Raw genomic sequence first — 20501 nt, forward strand, 5'->3', positions numbered from 1 at the left:
TCCAAATGTTTCTAACATCCTATTTTAAAGTTTCATTTTAATCACATGATGATTTTGTTTCCATTCTTTTTTTAAGTCAAACTTAAAATCATGGCTTCAAATACACATTAAAACAAAATTCACAATTAATACATATTTATTAATACATATTTATGATTCAAAACTTACATTTCCAATTTCAATTTTAACTTGCATTTCAAATTTCAAATTTTAACTTACATTTCCATTCTTTCATTTTAATTTACATTTCCATTCCCTGAACAAAGATATCCGACAATGGAATTCTTAAATTTGGCACCATCTGCCAAGCTTTTAGTTACAAGGGAACAAAGTATTCCAACAATAAGATCAGAACATTAGAATTTTATATTGAAAGTGGTGATTGTTCATTCCAAATATTATTATCTAAGGCACATTCATTGAAAAGAAATCATATTTTCAATATTCTAAAGCTGAGACAAGGCTCCTTCTCATTAGGGGACAAATCAAGGGAGATCATACATCAAGCTCGGGCACGACGAGTTACACCTGCAAGCATCTCCAATTTTGTTTCCTTCTACCTGCAATTTCGATAGAAACAAAGGCGTCAAAATTCAGGCATTAACCCAACAGCGGACACCATTTCAAGATGGAGTAGCATGTATCACAAGAAAACAAAGTTGACATGAACTACAATAGTTCATCAAAGCATCATAATTTGAAACCAAAGTAGTTGTAGTAGTCATAATGTTGGAAATTGTTTTGCAATATTAGTTCCAAAATGACAAAAGAGTTAAATAGCATTTAATGCTTTGAATTCAATTTTTTAGTTATTGTTTTGTTTGAATTTTGAATTCAATTTTCATATATTTTCATGAAATAGTGTCATATATGAAACATTGTGTTTTATGGTGAAATGGTGTTGTTTCATCAAAGGTTGCAAACTTTTGAAACAACATCCATATCTCCTATAAATATATGATTCTATTCAGAAAAATAACATAAGAACTAAAAACGAATTTCTCTTCCAAATTCCAGAAAACCTTCCTTGCATTTCGGGTTCTTCACTTGTCTTGTGCAGACTCGAAATAAGGCTGACATTATCCTGAGTGTTCTTGCATTTTCCAACTCTAAGACATAATAAAAGAGTGCTTGAAATACTTTTAAGGAAAGTGATTCTCAATCACGATTCAGTCCTGGATCCATTTAATTTTACCGAATTTTCTAACAATCTTAAAAGTATTAGTAACATAATGGCTTCAGACGCTGTTGTTTCAAGCATCAAAGTGATGAACCAGGATCTTGTCAAGTTAGATCGATTTGATGGAACAAATTACACAAGATGGCAAGACAAGATGACATTCCTATTGACTGCCCTGAAGGTTCACTATGTTCTTGATCCCGACCTACAACCAATACCTGAACCAACAGAAAATGATTCGGAAGAACTCAAGAAGGAGCGCAAGAAACGCAAGGAGGACGAACTGCTTTGCCGTGGACACATTCTGAATACTTTATCTGATCGTCTCTACGACCTCTACACAGACAATCCATCGGCAACAGAAATATGGAAGGCACTAGAATTCAAGTTCAAGGCTGAAGAGGAAGGTACGAAGAAGTTCTTAATATCTAAATATTTCGATTTTAAATTCTTAGATTCTAAGCCCATTCTTCCCCAAGTGCATGAATTGCAAGTTCTGGTCAATAAAATAAAGGCAGTAAAAATAGACATCCCTGAGACCTTCCAAGTCGGTGCAATTATTGCAAAATTACCACCTTCATGGAAAGGCTACCGAAAGAAATTGTTGCACAGTTCCGAGGACTTCTCCTTGGAGAAAATTCAGAAACATCTTCGAATCGAGGAGGAATCGAAGGAGAGGGAGAAATCAGAACCCCCTACTCATTTCAAAACAAACGCTGTGACCAACAAGGGAAAGAAGAGACATGATGGCATAAAGAGTCATCTTGGACCAAAGAAAGAACATAACAAGTTCAAGAACTCTGGCGGTCATAAAGGTCCAAAGAACGGATGTTTCGTATGCGGTAAACCTGGACACTATGCTCGAGATTGCAGACAAAATAAAGCAAAAAATGAGATCAATGCAATTCGATCAGATGATGACACAATTGCTACAGTGAGCGAAATTATGGCAATCAAAGGAAAAGTTCAAGGTTGGTGGTATGACACTTGTGCTACAGTGCATGTTACTTATGACAAGGCTGTATTCAAAACCTATTCTGAAGCAATTGATGGACAAGAGGTACAAATGGGAAATGAAGTCCGCTCTAAAGTTGTTGGAACCGGTTCGGTCGAACTTAACTTCACTTCTGGAAAGAAAGTTACACTTGTAAATGTGCTTCATGTTCCAGACATGAATAGGAATCTTGTTAGTGGGGATTTATTGGGAAAACCGGGTATTAAATCTGTATATGAATCGGGCAAACTTATTTTGACCCGTAATGGTGTATTCATTGGAAAAGGATATTCCGCAGAGGGAATGATCAAACTATGTACTAATGATAATATTATTAATGAAATTTCTAATTCCGCTTACATGCTTGATTCCGTTTCTTTATGGCATAATAGATTAGCACATTGTGGTATTAGTTCTATGAAGAGAATAATTAAATCTGGACTAATTTCATGTAATATAAAGGATTTCAAAAAATGTGAATTATGTGTTGAATCAAAAATGATTAAGAAGCCTTTCAAAAGTGTTGAAAGGAAAACGAAATTACTTGATCTTGTGCACTCAGATTTGTGCGAATTTAATGGCATGTTGACACGTGGAGGGAATAGATACTTTATTACATTCATAGACGATTCCTCTAGATACACTCATGTATATCTCTTAAAGCATAAAGATGATGCATTTAATGCCTTTAAGACTTATAAAGCAGAAGTCGAAAATCAATTAAATAAAAGTATAAAGGTCCTTAGAAGTGATAGGGGCGGCGAATATTTTTCAATTGAATTTGATGCATTCTGTGAAGAGCACGGTATAATACATGAATGTTCGGCACCACGAACACCGCAACAAAATGGCATGGCAGAAAGAAAGAATCGAACATATCAAGAGATGATGAATGCCATGTTGATGCATTCTAAATTACCCCTTAACTTGTGGGGTGAGGCATTATTGTCCGCCTGTCATATAATCAATAGAATTCCGTTAAAGAAAACTGGTATATCTCCATATGAGTCATGGAAAGGCAGAGCGCCAAATATCGGTTACTTTAAAGTGTGGGGGTGTGTGGCATACTACAAAAACATGGACCCTAAAAGAACCAAGTTGGGCCCTCGAGGAATAAGATGTGCTTTTGTAGGATATGCACAACACAGTAAAGCATATAGACTCTTAAATCTAGAATCTAATGTAATTGTTGAATCCCGGGATGTAGAATTCTTTGAAAACCTTATCACAAAGGATAAAGGATCGGAGTCGGCCACTAATAAAGAATCTCATGAAGATAACTCTTCTCGGATTGTAGAAATACAAACTGAAGGCACTCCTATAATCATTGAACCACAACCCGAGCCTAGGATAAGCAAGAGAATTCGGAAAAAAGGAATCTAGGACCAGATGAGATTGATTCTCAATCTATTTCCTTTTATCTTGTTGAGGGAAATTGTAAGAACTTTGTTCAACGCATTCCGATTATTCTTCAAGTGGAAGATGATCCAAAAACTTATAAGGAAGCAATAACTTCAAGGGACTCCACTTTTTGGAAAGATGCTATCCAAGAAGAAATGGATTCAATTGTATCAAACCACACTTGGGAACTTGTTGACTTACCTAAGGGATCAAGGCCCATTGGATGCAAGTGGGTGTTTAAGAAGAAATACCATAGCGATGGTACTCTAAACACTTATAAAGCCAGATTAGTGGCAAAGGGATTTAGACAGAAAGAAGGCATAGATTACTTCGACACATACGCACCAGTAGCAAGAACAACTACTATTAGATTGTTGTTTGCCTTAGCATCTTTGAATGATCTTATAATCCATCAGATGGATGTTAAAACAGCGTTCCTAAATGGAGATCTCGATGAGGAAATCTACATGGAACAACCGGAAGGCTACCTGCTTCCTGGAAATGAACAAAAGGTGTGTAAACTTGTCAAATCCTTATACGGACTAAAACAAGCACCAAAACAGTGGCATCAAAAATTTGACTCTGTAATACTCTCAAATGGATTTATTCCTAATTCTTGTGACAAGTGTTTATACACAAAGACGTGCAAAACCACTGTAATATTCCTTTGTCTCTATGTCGACGATATGTTGATCATTAGTAATGATTTAAAAGGAATCTTAGAAACAAAGAAGTTTCTAACATCCACTTTCAAGATGAAAGATCTTGGACTTGTTGACACAATTTTAGGGATTAAGGTTAAGCGAAATAGTGGGGGTTATGAACTTAGTCAAACCCACTATATTGAGAAAATGCTTGATAAGTTTAAACATCTAAACTTTAAGGAAGTAACCACTCCATTTGATCATGCCAACAAACTTCAAAAGAATAATGGAAGATCAGTGGCTCAATTGGAATATGCAAGTGCAATAGGGTGTCTAATGTACCTAATGCAATGTACCAGACCCGACATATCATTTGCAGTCAGTAAAATGAGTCGATTTACTAAGTAATCCAAGTAATGAACATTGGAAGGCAATTACAAGGATTTTTGGCTATCTACTGAAAACCAAGGACCTTGGTCTTCACTATGGAAGGTTCCCTGCCATATTAGAAGGATACACTGATGCGAGTTGGATATCTAATATTGGAGACCATAAATCTACAACTGGATGGATATTTACACTTGCTGGTGGAGCAATTTCTTGGAAGAGCAAGAAACAAACATGCATTACACTTTCGACCATGGAATCAGAGTTTGTGGCTCTCGCTTCCGTCGGTCAAGAAGCGGAATGGTTGAGGGATCTTCTGTTGGAAGTTCCATTGGCTAAAGACAATGTCTCAAAAGTGATGATACATTGCGATAGCCAAGCCACATTAGCAAGAGCATTCAGCGAAGTGTATAATGGAAAGTCTAGACATATAGGACTTAGACATTCGTTCGTAAGAAAATTGATTAAGGATGGAATCATTTCACTCACCTACATACGAACATGCTATAACTTAGCAGATCCGTTTACTAAGCCACTGGCCAGAGACTTAGTACGAACAACCTCGAGAGGAATGGGGTTGAAACTCCTTAAATAAAGGTTCCGACAGCGGCAGCAACCCAATCTTATGTTAACAAAACATTAACTTCAAGATTCAATGGGTAACAACAAGTCGTTGAATTGGATGTAAGTCAAGAATTTGGGAAATAAGGTTGACTGTGTTGAATTGAGGGTTGAGGTTTCCAAAACCTCTTAATGAAGTTCATTAACGAAGAAGAGTATCTATTGGAAAGGATGCTATATGAACCTCACCTATGTGAATTTTGAGATGGTGCCGTCTCAAAGTGAGAGTTGGAGTTTCTCTCATGAAAAATTCATGAAAAGGATAGCATATGGCCATAAATAAGTGCTAAGCGAGATATGTAAAGGAAGAACCTTTAAAGAGTGTGTGTAAGGTAACGCCGGTCTGATCCCATGGATTAATGGTTTAAAAGCTTTGCTACCAAACATTCCGATTAAACTTTGCGTTATCCTCACTAAGGTTAAGTTTAAAATCGAAAGATACCTAACTGTATTAACACTTTTTATATTTCACTATCTGGAATGATTTTTGTCATTATTAGAACTAGTGGGGGATTGTTGGAAATTGTTTTGCAATATTAGTTCCAAAATGACAAAAGAGTTAAATAGCATTTAATGCTTTGAATTCAATTTTTTAGTTATTGTTTTGTTTGAATTTTGAATTCAATTTTCATATCTTTTCATGAAATAGTGTCATATATGAAACATTGTGTTTTATGGTGAAATGGTGTTGTTTCATCAAAGGTTGCAAACTTTTGAAACAACATCCATATCTCCTATAAATATATGATTCTATTCAGAAAAATAACATAAGAACTAAAAACGAATTTCTCTTCCAAATTCCAGAAAACCTTCCTTGCATTTCGGGTTCTTCACTTGTCTTGTGCAGACTCGAAATAAGGCTGACATTATCCTGAGTGTTCTTGCATTTTCCAACTCTAAGACATAATAAAAGAGTGCTTGAAATACTTTTAAGGAAAGTGATTCTCAATCACGATTCAATCCTGGATCCATTTAATTTTACCGAATTTTCTAACACATAACACGGTAACTATACCAGAACAATTCAACAGCCATTCTAACTTCACAATGACTAATATTAAGTAATCCCAACTCTGCAGAATCATGTTTCTTCATAAACCACATGTAAATTTAATCAATTGATACCAACCTTCATCATACATTTTCCCACAACCTGCAAATCGGCCAACGGAAACTCGGTTAACTCCGCGTAAATTAACAGAATACCAAGTAACTATCAACCACAAACAATTTTACAACTGACAATTCACCACCAAATTGCAAGAAAAACCTATAATCTTTATACAATTTCGGTCCACACCTTCCAAAATCCAACTCGCAACCTCCAAATCGACTTAAACATGCGTTTCTAAGCAACTTCCAACAACTAGCGTTTCCGGTACATCATCAATCTTCCAAGAAATTCCCTGCAAATTTCATGACAGTTCCCATATTAGGATACCTTTATTAAAAAACTGACAACGAATATTTAAATCCAAACACAGCGGCATGAAATTACATTTAACGGTAACTAACTTAATCCTTCAAATGAACTAACTTGATTACATTTAACGGTAATCAAATGAACTAACTTCAAATGAATTGAACAAAACTAGAAACCTCAAAATCATATTTGAGGAAATTAACAAGCTCTCAATCTAAGCTATTCCATCAATGTTCAAACGGGTTAAGTGGTCTACCTTCGGGAGTTAAGGCCGTGAGAGGGCACAGGAGAGCAAGGGGTTTGGCTTTGCAGAAGATGGGTCTTGTTTTGCCGGCACCAAATGGTCGCAGTAGTCGTTTAGCACAGGTAAGCAGAATCCGTTTTGAACTCCGTAAAGCCGCAACTGACTGCACATTCATTTCCATCAACCTTACATATAGTGCAGCCAAACACGAACAGAGTCACACCAGCTGCAATGTACGCGCACAAGTCCTCAAGGCCGCAACAAGCATATTCCCCTCAAGACAACAACCTGCATCACAACACAATAATCCATAAGAGTTAACAGCGTCATGGCCTAACAAGCTAGCAGCTCACCATTCAAAACTGGATTGCTTGATAAAACTAACATCTAACCTCACTCAATCATGATTCTCCAATTTGACTCAGTTATGGAAAGAATGACTCGGAGCTTATTGTTGTTATTAACTCAACCTGAGATAGTTTCATCGAGGATAGTTTAGTGTTAGGATCGTTCTTCCTTTCAAGTTTCTGCCTTAAAAAATAATGCTCCTGTTATTCAGTTCTCTTCTTGGATGGGAGGAGATCGTGACGGCTCCGAGAATCCTGCAACAGTAAGTGAACAAAATTATCAAAGCAACTCCAATTCAACTTACACACCAAGGTCAATTTCTTTTTCCCAATGTAATGCAACCTAAGCCATATCTATTTCCCTCAATCCAACTGTCATTACATATTTCTAACTGTCAACTAAAACAGAATTATTTAACTAACTCCTAACTAACTAATTCAGTTTCAGAATTTTAACTAGTAACATATTTTCAAGAGCATTTCGAAAATAGCAGAACTCCATCCTAATTTGATCTCAAACAGAATTTGTTAATTTAAGTTGACTTTCACATTACATTTCCAACTAACGCTTAACCGCTTCTAACTGTCATTTAACTAACAAGCTAACCGAATTTACCTACCCTAACAAACTTGCCCGCACTGCCCGAATCGGTTAGAATAAGTACTTGCTCTATATAAGAATCTCAAGCCACATCTGTCGCATCGCGCGAAAAACCGGCGGGAAAAGAAAGAACAACAGAGCCGCCACCGTGCGTTATTTATCCCAAAAGAGGGAAAGGAAACGCTCAGAGTAAACCTGGAAAGAACATGGTCTCGCGACCAAAAAGAATGGGTTCGGGAGTCGGTTATGCGAAGGGAAGGTATTAGCACCCCTACGCATCCGTAGTACTCTACGGGATCCACGCACACTAGAAAGGAAAATTGGTTGCTAAAAACACTGCTCAAACATTCACAAACTGGCTGAAAGAGACAAAAGAAACTGACTGAAACTGACTCGGCAGGATGTCGCATCCTGGGCCTACTTAGTCTATCAGGCATAGACATCAGAGTCGAAGTAGTTCGGACTGGGGAAACAACACATGCTCGCTAGGATGTCGCATCCTATGCATACGTATCTTCTCGGACGAGAGAAGAATCAGAGCATTCGTAGCTCGGCTGACACGCACACAAACAAACATAGGCAAAGGCAAACGTGGAGCCTGAATGCCAATCGTTGGACTTACATCAGCATCCGAACCAAAACGCACTCAAGAAGGCAAACGTGGAGCCTGAATGCCAATCACTGGACTTACATCAGCATCCGAACCAAAACACACGCACACTGGAACCCAAATGCCACTCGATGGACTTACATCGGCTTCCAAGCACACAACAACACAACAAGTTGATAGGGAGTCGGGGACTCGAGCCTATAACTGTCAAGCACGCACTCAAACAAACAGACAACAAATTGCTAAGGAGTCAGGCACTCGAGCCTAGCAATTGTCAGACAACACACACAAAAAGAGAAAAAGGGCGCCCGGAGAGATCAGCTCAATCTCCTGCCTACATACTTCATCTGGTATGAAGATCAGGGCGATGTAGTTCCCCTACGCAGGGATAAAGGACTAGCCTAACCAGATAACACAGGGAGACACAACTAGGGAGACTACGACTCGAGCCTAGATGTTATCATGCAAATCATCCCTAAGTTATGGTTTCTAGCTAAATGGCACAAGGGCCAACCTATCCTAGTCATGACTTGCACAGGAAGCAAGCCACACACACACTTGACTTGCACAGGAAGCAAGCCAAGCAAAACCTACTTGCACAGGAAGCAAGCCTAAACTAAACCTAACTTGCACAGGAAGCAAGTCAAACAATCCTAACTTGCACAGGAAGCAAGTCAAACAATCCTACAAGCACAGATAGCACACACTATACACAAGCAAGTGGCTCAAACAAGGGTTAGGTTTTAGTCGAGGGGTCATATCAACCTCAACAAACAAACCTCTGGAACTGGGTGAATGTTGCTCTTAACCTTGCCATTGCGGGGCTAAGGTGAAGCAGATAAAAGGAGATGAGGGGTGTGCCTCATTGCTTCTATCCCTGGCCTGGGAGAGCTCAAGACAAGAATGTGTGGGTTCAGAAAGTGGGAACCCTTCTACACATTTAAAATTGACTCAACTGTACAGTTTGTACAAGATCTTGGGTTTGTATCTGCAATGCATCAACACAGTGGTGTGAGCAAAGCAGATGACACACTGAATAGTGGGGGATAGATTGCATATCCCTACCTTCCACCAATTGCCTCTTCACTTAGGAGGACTTTGACTCTATGCAAGGACAAAAGTAAACAATCACAAACATTGCCTCTTAAGGAGGACTTCAGACAGTTGCCTGGCCAAGTAACAGGCCAGGTCTTCCAGACTACATGAAGACCAAGAGACATACCTCAATGCAAATTGCTTATACAAGCAAAGCAAAGCAAAAAGTTCACAAGGAACTAAGCAACTAAAGCACCTGAAACAGTCAAGCAGATGTTAGTATGCAACTTCAAACCAAACAAACAGAAATAGACACCAACAGTTAATTGGAGGCACATGGATGTGCAAGGCACAAGGCTTAGGGCATGTGAGACAAGCCACCTACAAAACAAAGAGGTTAGACAATGATACTTGAGCAAGTTCAATCAAATTAATTGGTCTCAATGGCTATTTGATGGTCATCCTGAAAACACAAACTCAAAGGTGAGTAGCAGGACCACTAGGGCAAGCCTAGGGTCAAAAGTGAATGAGAAAGTTCAAACAGCAAGGGGTAAGTATCCAAAATCATGTTCAAACAATTAGGAAACAAAACCAATTGGATTCACACTCATATCAATCATCATCATCATTTCATGAACCATTTAGGTCAAAGCATGGCAAACAGAAGCTCATAGAAGTCAACAGCAAGACTTAACTCAAAAGCAATCTAAACATTTTCCAAAAATCACCAAATAAATCACGATCAAACCTAACACCTAGCATGGTAAGCATGTCAAATTTCATCTTATTTGGACAAGTGGAGGGCAGTCAATGAAAATAAGAAAGTCAAAGCAATTTTGAACATGCTCAAAGAAGTCGACCAAACATGCATCAACTTAGAAAAATCATAAATCAGAAATGGTGTATGATAAATGAATGGGACTAAAGCCATGGCAAAGATGAGGATGTCTAGTTATCTCATGCAAAATTTCATGTCCATCCAATAAAGTATGAGAATTTCACAAATGAAATGGGAACATGTGTCACACAAGGGCAACATTTGACTAGGCAGGGAAGAAAAATCTCAAACAAATGGAAAATAGTCCAATTAAATCCAAGAAAATTCACAAGTCAACTAGACATACAAGAGTAGGCTCATGCAAAATTTCAATCCATTTGGAGGTCAAGAAGCATAGAAATGAAAATCATGAAGTTGGTCATCAATGGTGTGACACAAATTGTCACACCCTAATTCAAAAAATCATAACTATCAAACCACAAATGATAAATTCACAAACTTTATACCAAAATCACCATGAGTGTGCCTAGTTTAAGCACAAAAAATTTGAGAGCCATTGGATACATTCTCATCATTTCACAATTGATTTGGCAAAGTGTACAAAATTTGGTCACATGTCACAAACCCTAAGGCCATTTAAAAACCACTCATCCAAAAATTCGGGAAAAATAATGACAAAAAACTAGGGATCATGATGAAGATGATGCAAAAAACCCCATGATTTTTGGATTGAAAATGAAGCATTTGTGATTTTTGTAAGATGGCCATGGCAAATGAAATAAAAATTGCAAAATAAATGAATTAAATTGATTTGTTAAATGGGGAATGGCAAAGCTGTAATTCCCTGGGCCACTTAATCAAACGCGGTCGTTTTGGCCATTGCAGGGAAATGTTTTGATTGGCTCTGGGTTAAATGGCCACGCACACGTGAGGAAAGAGGAAAAAACTGGAAAATGGCTTTGGGGTTTACTGTAGCAGCAAGTACATCATCTTCTCAAAACCGTGTTTTTCATAACACTTCCAGAAATTCAAATTGGATGCACACAAATGTTCATCTAATCAAGGCAAACAAGAATCCATCAACCATTTTCATTAAAACCTTGTATGTGTCACAAATCGAGCACAAACATAAATCAACACCAAACTTGTTTTCAGCATAACTCGAGCAATAGTCAATCATTTTCAAAAACAAACATACCACGAGACTCAGCATGGAGAGACCTTCCAGAAACATCTCATGATTTTTGAAATAGAGAGGGTCGAAATCTTACCTATTTTTGAAGCAGAATGAAAAACAGTTGTTGTTTGGTCCTTTTAGCCTGAAACAGATGCTCCTTAGGTCCTCTAGTGATGGATGATGATTGGTGTTTGGCTTGAAATGGCCTGCAATAGCTTTAAAAGAAACTCTGCCATGGATGAGATGTGAGGAAGAACAGCCATGGAAAAGGTTGTACAGTTGAAGAATGGTGGTGAGAATAGGTTTACAATGTAGTTTGGATGATGTCTAGGCAAGGCAAGGTTTTGTCCCTTGAGAGTTTCTGACAGAAAGTTGAAAAATGCAAAAATGGATTTTTAGAGAATGAGATGAAGTTGGCTTGTGTCTGTGTTATGAGGCTGCTTCTGGTTTCATTGCTGACAAGAAATGATGGAGGAATGTTGAAGCATCAATGCAAAGGTTAGCTCTTTGGAAGTTCTTTTACTGGTTTTTGAAGTGGCCAAAAGCAAGGTGTAATTTTGGAATGAGTGAATCAATGCAATGTTGGTTTGATGATGTTAGTGTGTTTGTCCATGACAGGAAATGCATTTGATGCTTGTCACAAGCCAGGCCAGGTTATTGTGTTTGGACAGAAGAATGCAAAATGGCCAAGGTGACTCAAGATTTTCTGCTGCAGTGGAATGGCTTGGTCATTTTAATGTTTTGCCAGAAAAGTTTGGAATTCCAAGAAGATAGCAAGGTGAGGTTGGAAAAGGAGTGGAAGTGTTTGGTCTGCTACTGGTCTTGGACAGGAAAAATGCAAGGTGAGGGCAAGGTTGGTCTGTGGCTGCCACTGCCTTTTGTTGACAGGAAAATGGGAATGGCCAATGTGCTGTTCTATGTGATTTTGCCAGATTTTGTTCTTTTGGTATTTTGGACCAGGTTTTGACAGAAAAATGCAAGGCAAGGTTTGGTGCTGCTTGAGTTTAGACAGATGAATCTTGGCCAAGAATGAAGTGTTTTAGAGAATGGAAAGTCTGTTGGTCTTTTGCTGCAGTTGGAGGTGGTTAGTTGTTGCTATTGGCTTTTTCATGACAGAAAAATGATTGTATCATTTACTGTTTCTTTGTATTGTTTGTAATGGCCAAAGTGGTTTTTTGAGCATGAGTCAATTTTTTTGTTTTTTGTGTGATGGCTGCTCTTAGAATTGTTTTGACAGAAAAAGATCAAGTTCCTGCTGTCTTGTGGTAACAGCATGGCTTATGGGATGTGTTGGTTACACTTTGTCCTTTTTCTTCCCAATTCCAAGCAAACAAGCATGGCCTTGGTCTTGCTGATTTTTGGCTGCAAAAAGAGGCTCTAAAATGACAGAGAATGGCCTCTAAAAACTCTGTTTTGATGAGTACAAGGCATGGCTAAAATGCAAGTATGGATGGCATGGTGTAATTGTACTTTTATCCAAATTTCAAGCAAGTTGAAGAATGGCTTCATGTACTGCATAATTGAGCTTGCAAACACACTTAAAATGATATTTCTGAGCTGTCCCAATTGGCCAAATGTAGAAAAAATGTTTATATCAAAAAGTCAACTCTTGGTCAAACTTGCATTTAAATGAAAAAGGTCAAAATATGCCATTTTGATTGGTGAAGTTTTGGCTCATGAAATTTATATTTTTGGAAAGAGGGGATCAAATGTGACTTGTAGGAAAAAACCCCACCAAAATTGGCCAAACGGTTTGGGAGATATGGCCCTTTGAAGTTCAAGATTTTCTGAAATCGATTCGATCATAACTTGCCAACCACACATGGGAATTGAGAGTTCTAGGACTTCTTGGAAATGGGAGAACAAGATCTTCAACTTTCATGTTGGGCAAAAATTCATTTGAGGCTTGTATCAAAATGTAAGTTTGAGGATCAAGACTTTCCATTTATGGCAGGTTTCAGTTACAGGCCCAGTTTCCGTTTTGGGAAATTCATGATCTGGCTTCAAATTCTTCCATGATGGTGTTTGTCATGATATATGATGACTATTTGGACATGAACGAACTCTCACAAACCAATTCCAATCATCCAATCACTGATTAAATGGACAGTTGACCAACAGTTGACTTTTAGGGTTTCTGACTGATTATGCATTGACTGATGACTTCCAAACCCTAATTCCTTGAGAACTTGACTTCAAATGATGTCCCAAGTTGTATGAACCCTTGATTATTGACCATGGTGCCCAAATTCCACAAGAATGACCACCATCCACTGCTTTGACTGACAGTTGACTTTCTAGGGTTTTTGACTGTCTGTGTATGAACTGCTGACCTCTGAGCCCTCAACCCTTGACCAAAATACTTCAAATAGACCTCCAAGCCATGTGAACTTGTTGGACAAACCCCAAGACCTTGGTTCAATGAGAAATTCCTTTGCTTGCTTGGTTGACTGATCAGGAGATTAGTTTGACCTAATTCTTGATCGCTTGCTCTTGAGGCAACTGAGGGACAATGCAAATGCTATGCAATGGATCATGATATGTTATGACCTAACATGAAAATGTATGCATAATGATAGGTGCAAATTTGAGGTGCTACAACATCAATCGGGCTTCTTCACCTTCTTCAATCTTCTTCTTCATTTTTCAATCTCACGCCTCTCACTTCACCCTCCACCATTCATCTCTCCCTCAACCTTGCACAAAGCTCCATTAGGAAGCCATTGGAGCTTCACATTGAAGCTCAAATTGTGCTTGAGCTAGGCCTCTTGCAGTGGTTATTATAAATCAGTCATTGGCACGAAGTCAGCCAAAAAAAACAAAACACAATCTAGAAGGATTTGGTAGTTTTGGTCGATTAGAGTTAATTAGTATTAAATCTTGTTAAATCTAGAAGTTTGGTTTAATTAGGGTTTAGACTTTAACTAGATTTTATTCGGTTTTAGAATTAATTAGATTGGTGAGATTTAATTGATTTCGATTTTTTCATGATTAGAAATTTAATTAAATATTTCTCTAATTGACCAAATTTATGCATAATGACCATTTTGCCCCTTATGGGCTTATTTTGGTGTTTCGTGTCAAAATTGTATGCTCCACTTAGGATTAGAATTCAATCATCTCCTAATAATTGTAGGATTTAACATACAATTTTAATCATGATTTTGATCAATATTTTGACATGTCCCCTTAGGATTTCTAACTTCTAACTTAGAATGTTCAATCAACTTCTATTGCAGGATCCCTTAGGATAGTTTCTAACAAGTACTAACTTCAATTATATCCAAATTTAGTTCCCTTTAAAACTAAAAACCAAACTAATGATTAAATTGATCAAAAGCAATTTTGATTAATTAAATCCTTTGAACTTGTATAATCCCACAGTCTAATTTGAGTGACCAAAAGACCCTTGGTCACTTAATAAGACTTTTCTTCCAAGTTGTGGAGCTCAAGGCCTCAAGACAAGATCTTCAATCAAGGCATCCTCAGTTATATCAAGCAGCGGATTATTCAAACACATCAAAGGTGAAAACTTCAAAACTTGTTAAATCAAAGTTAGAAGAGTGTGACACGAGCCTTAAGTAATAGAGAAGGAGTGGGACTGGAGTATTCCTACCCCCATTCTGAGTATCTTTGAGTATGAGACGTATGACCTAGCGCTCATCGTATTCACCTCTATTCATAGACTTCAGCACAATTCTAACCATGCGATTGATAAGTCTCAAACTCTCCACAAAGCAAAAATAACAAAAGCAAGGACAACAATCAACAAGTTATCAATCATGAATCCAATTGTACAATATGAGCCTTAAGCAATGGAGAAGAAGTGGGACTGGAGTATTCCTACCCCCATTCTGAGTATCTTTGGGTATGGGACGTATGACCCAATGCTCATCGTATTCACCTCCGTTCATAGACTTTAGTTCAATTCAAATCTAACGATTGATAAAGTCTTTATCTTCCATGCAAGAAACAACTACAAAGACTCTTCTCTCTCCACTTGAAAGTTAGTATGATTCTCATCATTCAGTAACTATCAAGTCTATCCATTCTTCAGTCTATTCAAGTCGTAATCATTCCATTCAAATCATTTCAATCTCAGTCATTCATTTCCTCTTGCCTCCAATCAATTTCTTTTCAGCCCTAGTGGGTTGAACTACGAAAGCTCTGATTTCCTTATTGCACTATAAGGATACGTAGGCAGGAGAATCCAGATTCTTCGCGAGCTACCTTATTTATCAATCTATCTTATCTATTCCTATCTTATTTATCAATCTATTCTATATAACGATCAATCATTCAATCCTCATTCAGTTCATGCAAGGGTCACATACCCAATTCTCAATCAATAGCTTCATGCATTGCCTATCAGTTCAGACTATGGCTTACTTTGTTGCTTTCCCTCAAGGTGCAGACCTTGGTAACTTCCTTTAGCCCGTGGAGTTCAGACTCTGGCTTTATCCTTCGCCCCAAGATGCAGACCTTGGCGACTTCTTTTAGCCCATGGAGTTCAGACTTTGGCTTTGCTTCTTGCTCTCAAGGTGCAGACCTTGGCAAATTCCTTTAGCCCATGGATTTCAGACTCTGGATTTATCCTTTGCCCCAAGGTGCAGACCTTGGCAACTTCCTTTAGCCCATGGAGTTCAAACTTTGGCTTTATCCTTTGCCCCAAGGTGCAGACCTTGGCGACTTCTTTTAGCCCATGGAGTTCAGACTCTGGCTTTGCTTCTTGCCCTCAAGGTGCAGACCTTGGCAAACTTCTTTAGCCCATGGAGTTCAGACTCTGGCTTTATTCTTTGCCCATGAGATACAGATCTTGGCATCCTCGCCATATTGAGTTCAGACTCTGGCTATCTTGATTTCGACTATACATTTCAGACTTTAACATACTACCCTGCCTTACAGTTCAGACATTGGAATTCATTTATCCAGCCCTTGGAGTTCAGACTCTGGCTACCTTTTGCGTTGCACATACAATTCGTACTTTGGAATGATACTCTTCCTCCTATATGGAGTTCAGACTCTGGCATTCAAATTAGTTCCTTTGCCTTATAGTTCAGACTATGGCATGCTTATCCATCTTGCCCATGGAGTTTAGACTCTGGCAACCTTTGACATTGACTCCAAGTTCAAACCTTGACATTATATCTCCGTTGCCCCCTTTGAGTTCAGACTTTGGGAATCCGTTCCTGGTCTTGTATTTAGTTCAGACTATGGCACTCATCTACCTTCGCTCACTTCATGTGATATACCTTATTCTCTTAGCCAAATACGATATACCTTTGTGCTTCATCGTGTACCCCTTTTTGTGAACCAAGAGCCGATTTGTTTGTCTTGTCAGACCTTGTAGCTTAGATAAACATCTTCTTACTTACTTTGCAGCCGTATTTAGGAAACCCTTTCTTTTCGGTTATTCCAGTACAGTGATATCATGTCTTAAACCCCTCACTTGTTGGCTCATACCAGTTTTACTCTTGGGTTCACATTTTCACCCCTTGTTGGAGTTCAAACAACATTATCCTTTGGTTCAGACCATACTTTGATCACACTTCTTTCCACCTCCTGCTTCTAGTTCCTTGAACTACAAAGCTCTGAATTCCTCATTGCACTATGAGGATACGTAGGCATGAGGGCCCTAATCCTCACCGAGCACTTCATCTATTTCTTCCTTTTCCCATTCTTTTCCGAGTAATCTTTAGTTAACACCTATTAGAGCAAGAACAATCAAAACGGTTCCCATGGAGTACCATAGATGTTTGGGGTGCTAATGCCTTCCCTTTGCATAACTGACTTCCTTACCCAACATATCTCTTTCCCCCGGGTTTTATCGATGTTTTCCCTTCCCTTTGGGGATGAATAAAGTTCAATGGAGACCATGTTGTATGTTCGAGCGTGCGATATGTTTGGGTATATTTTCGATAGCTTCACTATGAACTTCACATGTCATTTTGATCAAGAATTCATCAAGAGTTTGAAGTTTGTTCGCCTTGGAACCCTAGTTCATCTAGGTATCTTGTGTGACTTCTTCAATAAGTTTCCTCATAATTTGATCAAATATTGAAAGGGATACTTCATATTACATCATCCTATACATAAATGATCCTCCATGAGTGCCAAAAGTCAAGAGAATATCAAGCTAGCAAGTTGGTTCATGGTGGTTGACCAGAGGAATTCAACTGGTCAAAACTGGGGTTCCCTAGACCCTATCTCCTACAATTATTTGTCATATGAAAATGATTCCAAGATAAATGTTACTTTAAATGACATTCCAAACAACTTTCATGTTGATGTCAAGAGCTAATTTTCCTTAGAAATACATTTTTCATGGTGAAAGATTGTAGGTCATTTTGTCTAAACCCTAATTTGGAGGTCAACTTCCCAAGGCCATAACTTGCTCAGTTTGTATGAGATTAAATCCATTCAAGTTGCATGATCAAGTTCAAGATGTCTAATTTGACTTTGATGTTTGGAGGAAGTTAAAATTCAACTTTTAAGTGCATGTGATATGAGGGAACATTATAGGTCATTTTGGGCCAATACCATTGCACAATTGATTTTCCTCAATTTCTAAAATGCATAACTCCTTCATGACAAATCCAAATGAGGTAAAATTTGTTACCAAATTGAATAGGTTTGAAATATATACAACTTTGGTGAAGGGACTTTTTCCATTTGAAGTCCATAAAAAAGTTATTCAAGGTGGAAGAAGTGAACATTTGACTTGGGACTTAGAAAAGTTTCAAATATGTTTGATTTCCCAAAGTTACACCTCAAAATCCATCATTATCCAAGCTTCAAATGGAAAAGTGTTCAACATGAAAGTTGTTCCCCTTGATCTCACCTTTCCAAAAAGTCCAAGATCATCCCATTTGGATCAAAATTTAAGGACTTGCGCATGGGTGCAAAGTGAGGTACCATTTGGAGAAATCTCATGATCCAATTCAATCCAACAATGCATGGCTTAATGCAACACCTTCAGCATGACATATGCAGACTTTTGGACCTTTTCCAATCATTCTTTGGGCTTTGTACACGCCCATGCAAGCTCATGTTGATCATTGCTATTTTTGAACATTGAAAAGAAAGTGTGTGGAAATCAATTGCATTGGCTATAAATAGAAGTGCATTGTGATCAGAACTTCATACACATCCTGCCTAAGCTTTGCTAGACTCATCCAAACCCTCACTGCCATAGAATTTCTGAAGATTTCTCTTGAAATCGAGCTTGAACTTCATCTTCTGTTTGGAAGTTCAAAATCCAGAAATTCACTTCCCTTTTCATCTCAATTGGCTTCTGCAAGCAAGAGGAAGACAAAGCAAGCAAATCCAGATCAAGATCAAGTGAAATTGGATCAACTCGAAGGTGATTTTTCAGAAACTTCATCTCTTCAATTCTCTCTCAGTTCTTCACCATTCTTTGTAATTTTTGGTTGTCTGAAGTTCTACCAATGTAGGCAACAAGTTTGAGTTGCTTTGAGGTCAAATCGAAGCAACTCAGTTCATGATCCTCAAAATTCAAATCCCTATATCTTTTTACATACTTGGAATTGGAGAAAATTGAGGTCAGATTCGAGCTCCTGAGCATTCTTTCTTTAAATCCATGTCTTTGTTTTTCATTTTGGTGATGGTTGATGATGGACCAGTCCGATGAGGTCCACCGGAGAAGAAGATCGGAGCACTAGCTCCGGTGATGTGTTGTCACACCTCTCAGCCACAGGATCCATTCAAAATGTTTTCATATTTTTTTATTTTTCATTTAATTGTGTTATTTTAATTAATTCATATTAATTTCATTTTTAATCCAAAAAATATGGGACTTTCACCAAAAATCTTTAAATATTTTCCTCTTCCATTTTCTGAATTAAAATTATTTTTTGGATTAATTTTGATATTTTTCATGAATTAATTATTTTTATGCATATTTTTAATTGTTTAAAAATACTTTTGACTTTTCGAAAATTATGATTTTTTTTGTTTGAGGTCTTTTGACCTTGTTTGACTTAGGATAAATCTCTTGGCCATTTATTTGGTATTTCGAAGAGGTTTTAGGTTTTGACCAAACTAAATTTAATTTAAATGCATTTTTAATTTGATTTTTAATTGATTAATTGTATAGAAATTATGTTGAGTCATTTTTATTGACTTGTGATGTTTGACTATGTGTTTAGGCCTTGGTCAAGGTTGATTTGACTTTTTGTTAAGTTAAAATCTTTGGATTTAGGGGATTGATGAAATGTACATTTCATCTCCCAAAATGAATGAATGATTTTAATTTGATAAAATTCCTCCCATGACCAATTTGTGTTTCTTCCATTTACCCTCCCTCTTCATCTTCAATCCCATTCTATTCCATCCCTTTCATTGACCAATGAAATTTTAACATCCTAAGGCTAATTGGATCATCAATAACTTTGTGTTAGATGAACCAATACAAGTATGGATGAGGTAGGTTCACCCTTTGATTTGTTTTCTTTTTGTGTGTGGTATGTTTTAGGAGTTTGGTTCATTATACCATATCTCTAACATGCATTAACACCAAAATTTTATTGCCGGCCTCAGATACTTGTGACTTCTATATAAGTTCAATTACAATTGCTTAACATATAGCTAAATTTGATCCTAAAGGCATAGCATTCTAGTAAGTGAGACTGTAAGTCTTCCATCTTTCATGGTATTGTATGGAAACTTGCCCCTTTTTCCTTCCTTTGGAAGATGTATTGGTTCAAGGATCCATGCTTGTGAATAGATGGTTGAGTGTTCTCTAAAGAATGACTTAATCAATTGAAAAGAAAAACTCCACTAACATCAAATCCACTAACATTTGACTAACTTGTATTAATATTGATTTTATTTTCAAGTCATTTTACTTTTATGCAATTTAACTTCAAGTCATTTACCACTCATTTGTCATTTACATAGCATTTAAATTGTTTATGTTTATGTCATTTTCACTTTGCTCATTTGAGCCATATATTGTGATTGTATATATTTGTTTGTGTATTTTGTTTGTGTTTGTGGTCTTAGGACCTTAAGATACCCAATAAACAACAAAAAGCCTA

General features: G+C 37.5%; 1 protein-coding gene across 1 annotated transcript; it reads left to right on the top strand.

The window, feature by feature from the left end:
* Positions 1–1232: 1232 nt before the first annotated feature.
* LOC127095614 (uncharacterized) lies at positions 1233–3557 on the top strand. Its single transcript, XM_051034284.1, has 4 exons — positions 1233–1587; positions 1636–2327; positions 2637–2979; positions 3193–3557. Exons 1-4 carry the CDS (start codon positions 1233–1235, stop codon positions 3555–3557), a joined length of 1755 nt encoding a protein of 584 aa, XP_050890241.1.
* Positions 3558–20501: the final 16944 nt, after the last annotated feature.

This window comes from Lathyrus oleraceus, chromosome 6 (assembly GCF_024323335.1).
Source record: "Lathyrus oleraceus cultivar Zhongwan6 chromosome 6, CAAS_Psat_ZW6_1.0, whole genome shotgun sequence".
Classification (NCBI taxonomy): domain Eukaryota; kingdom Viridiplantae; phylum Streptophyta; class Magnoliopsida; order Fabales; family Fabaceae; genus Lathyrus; species Lathyrus oleraceus.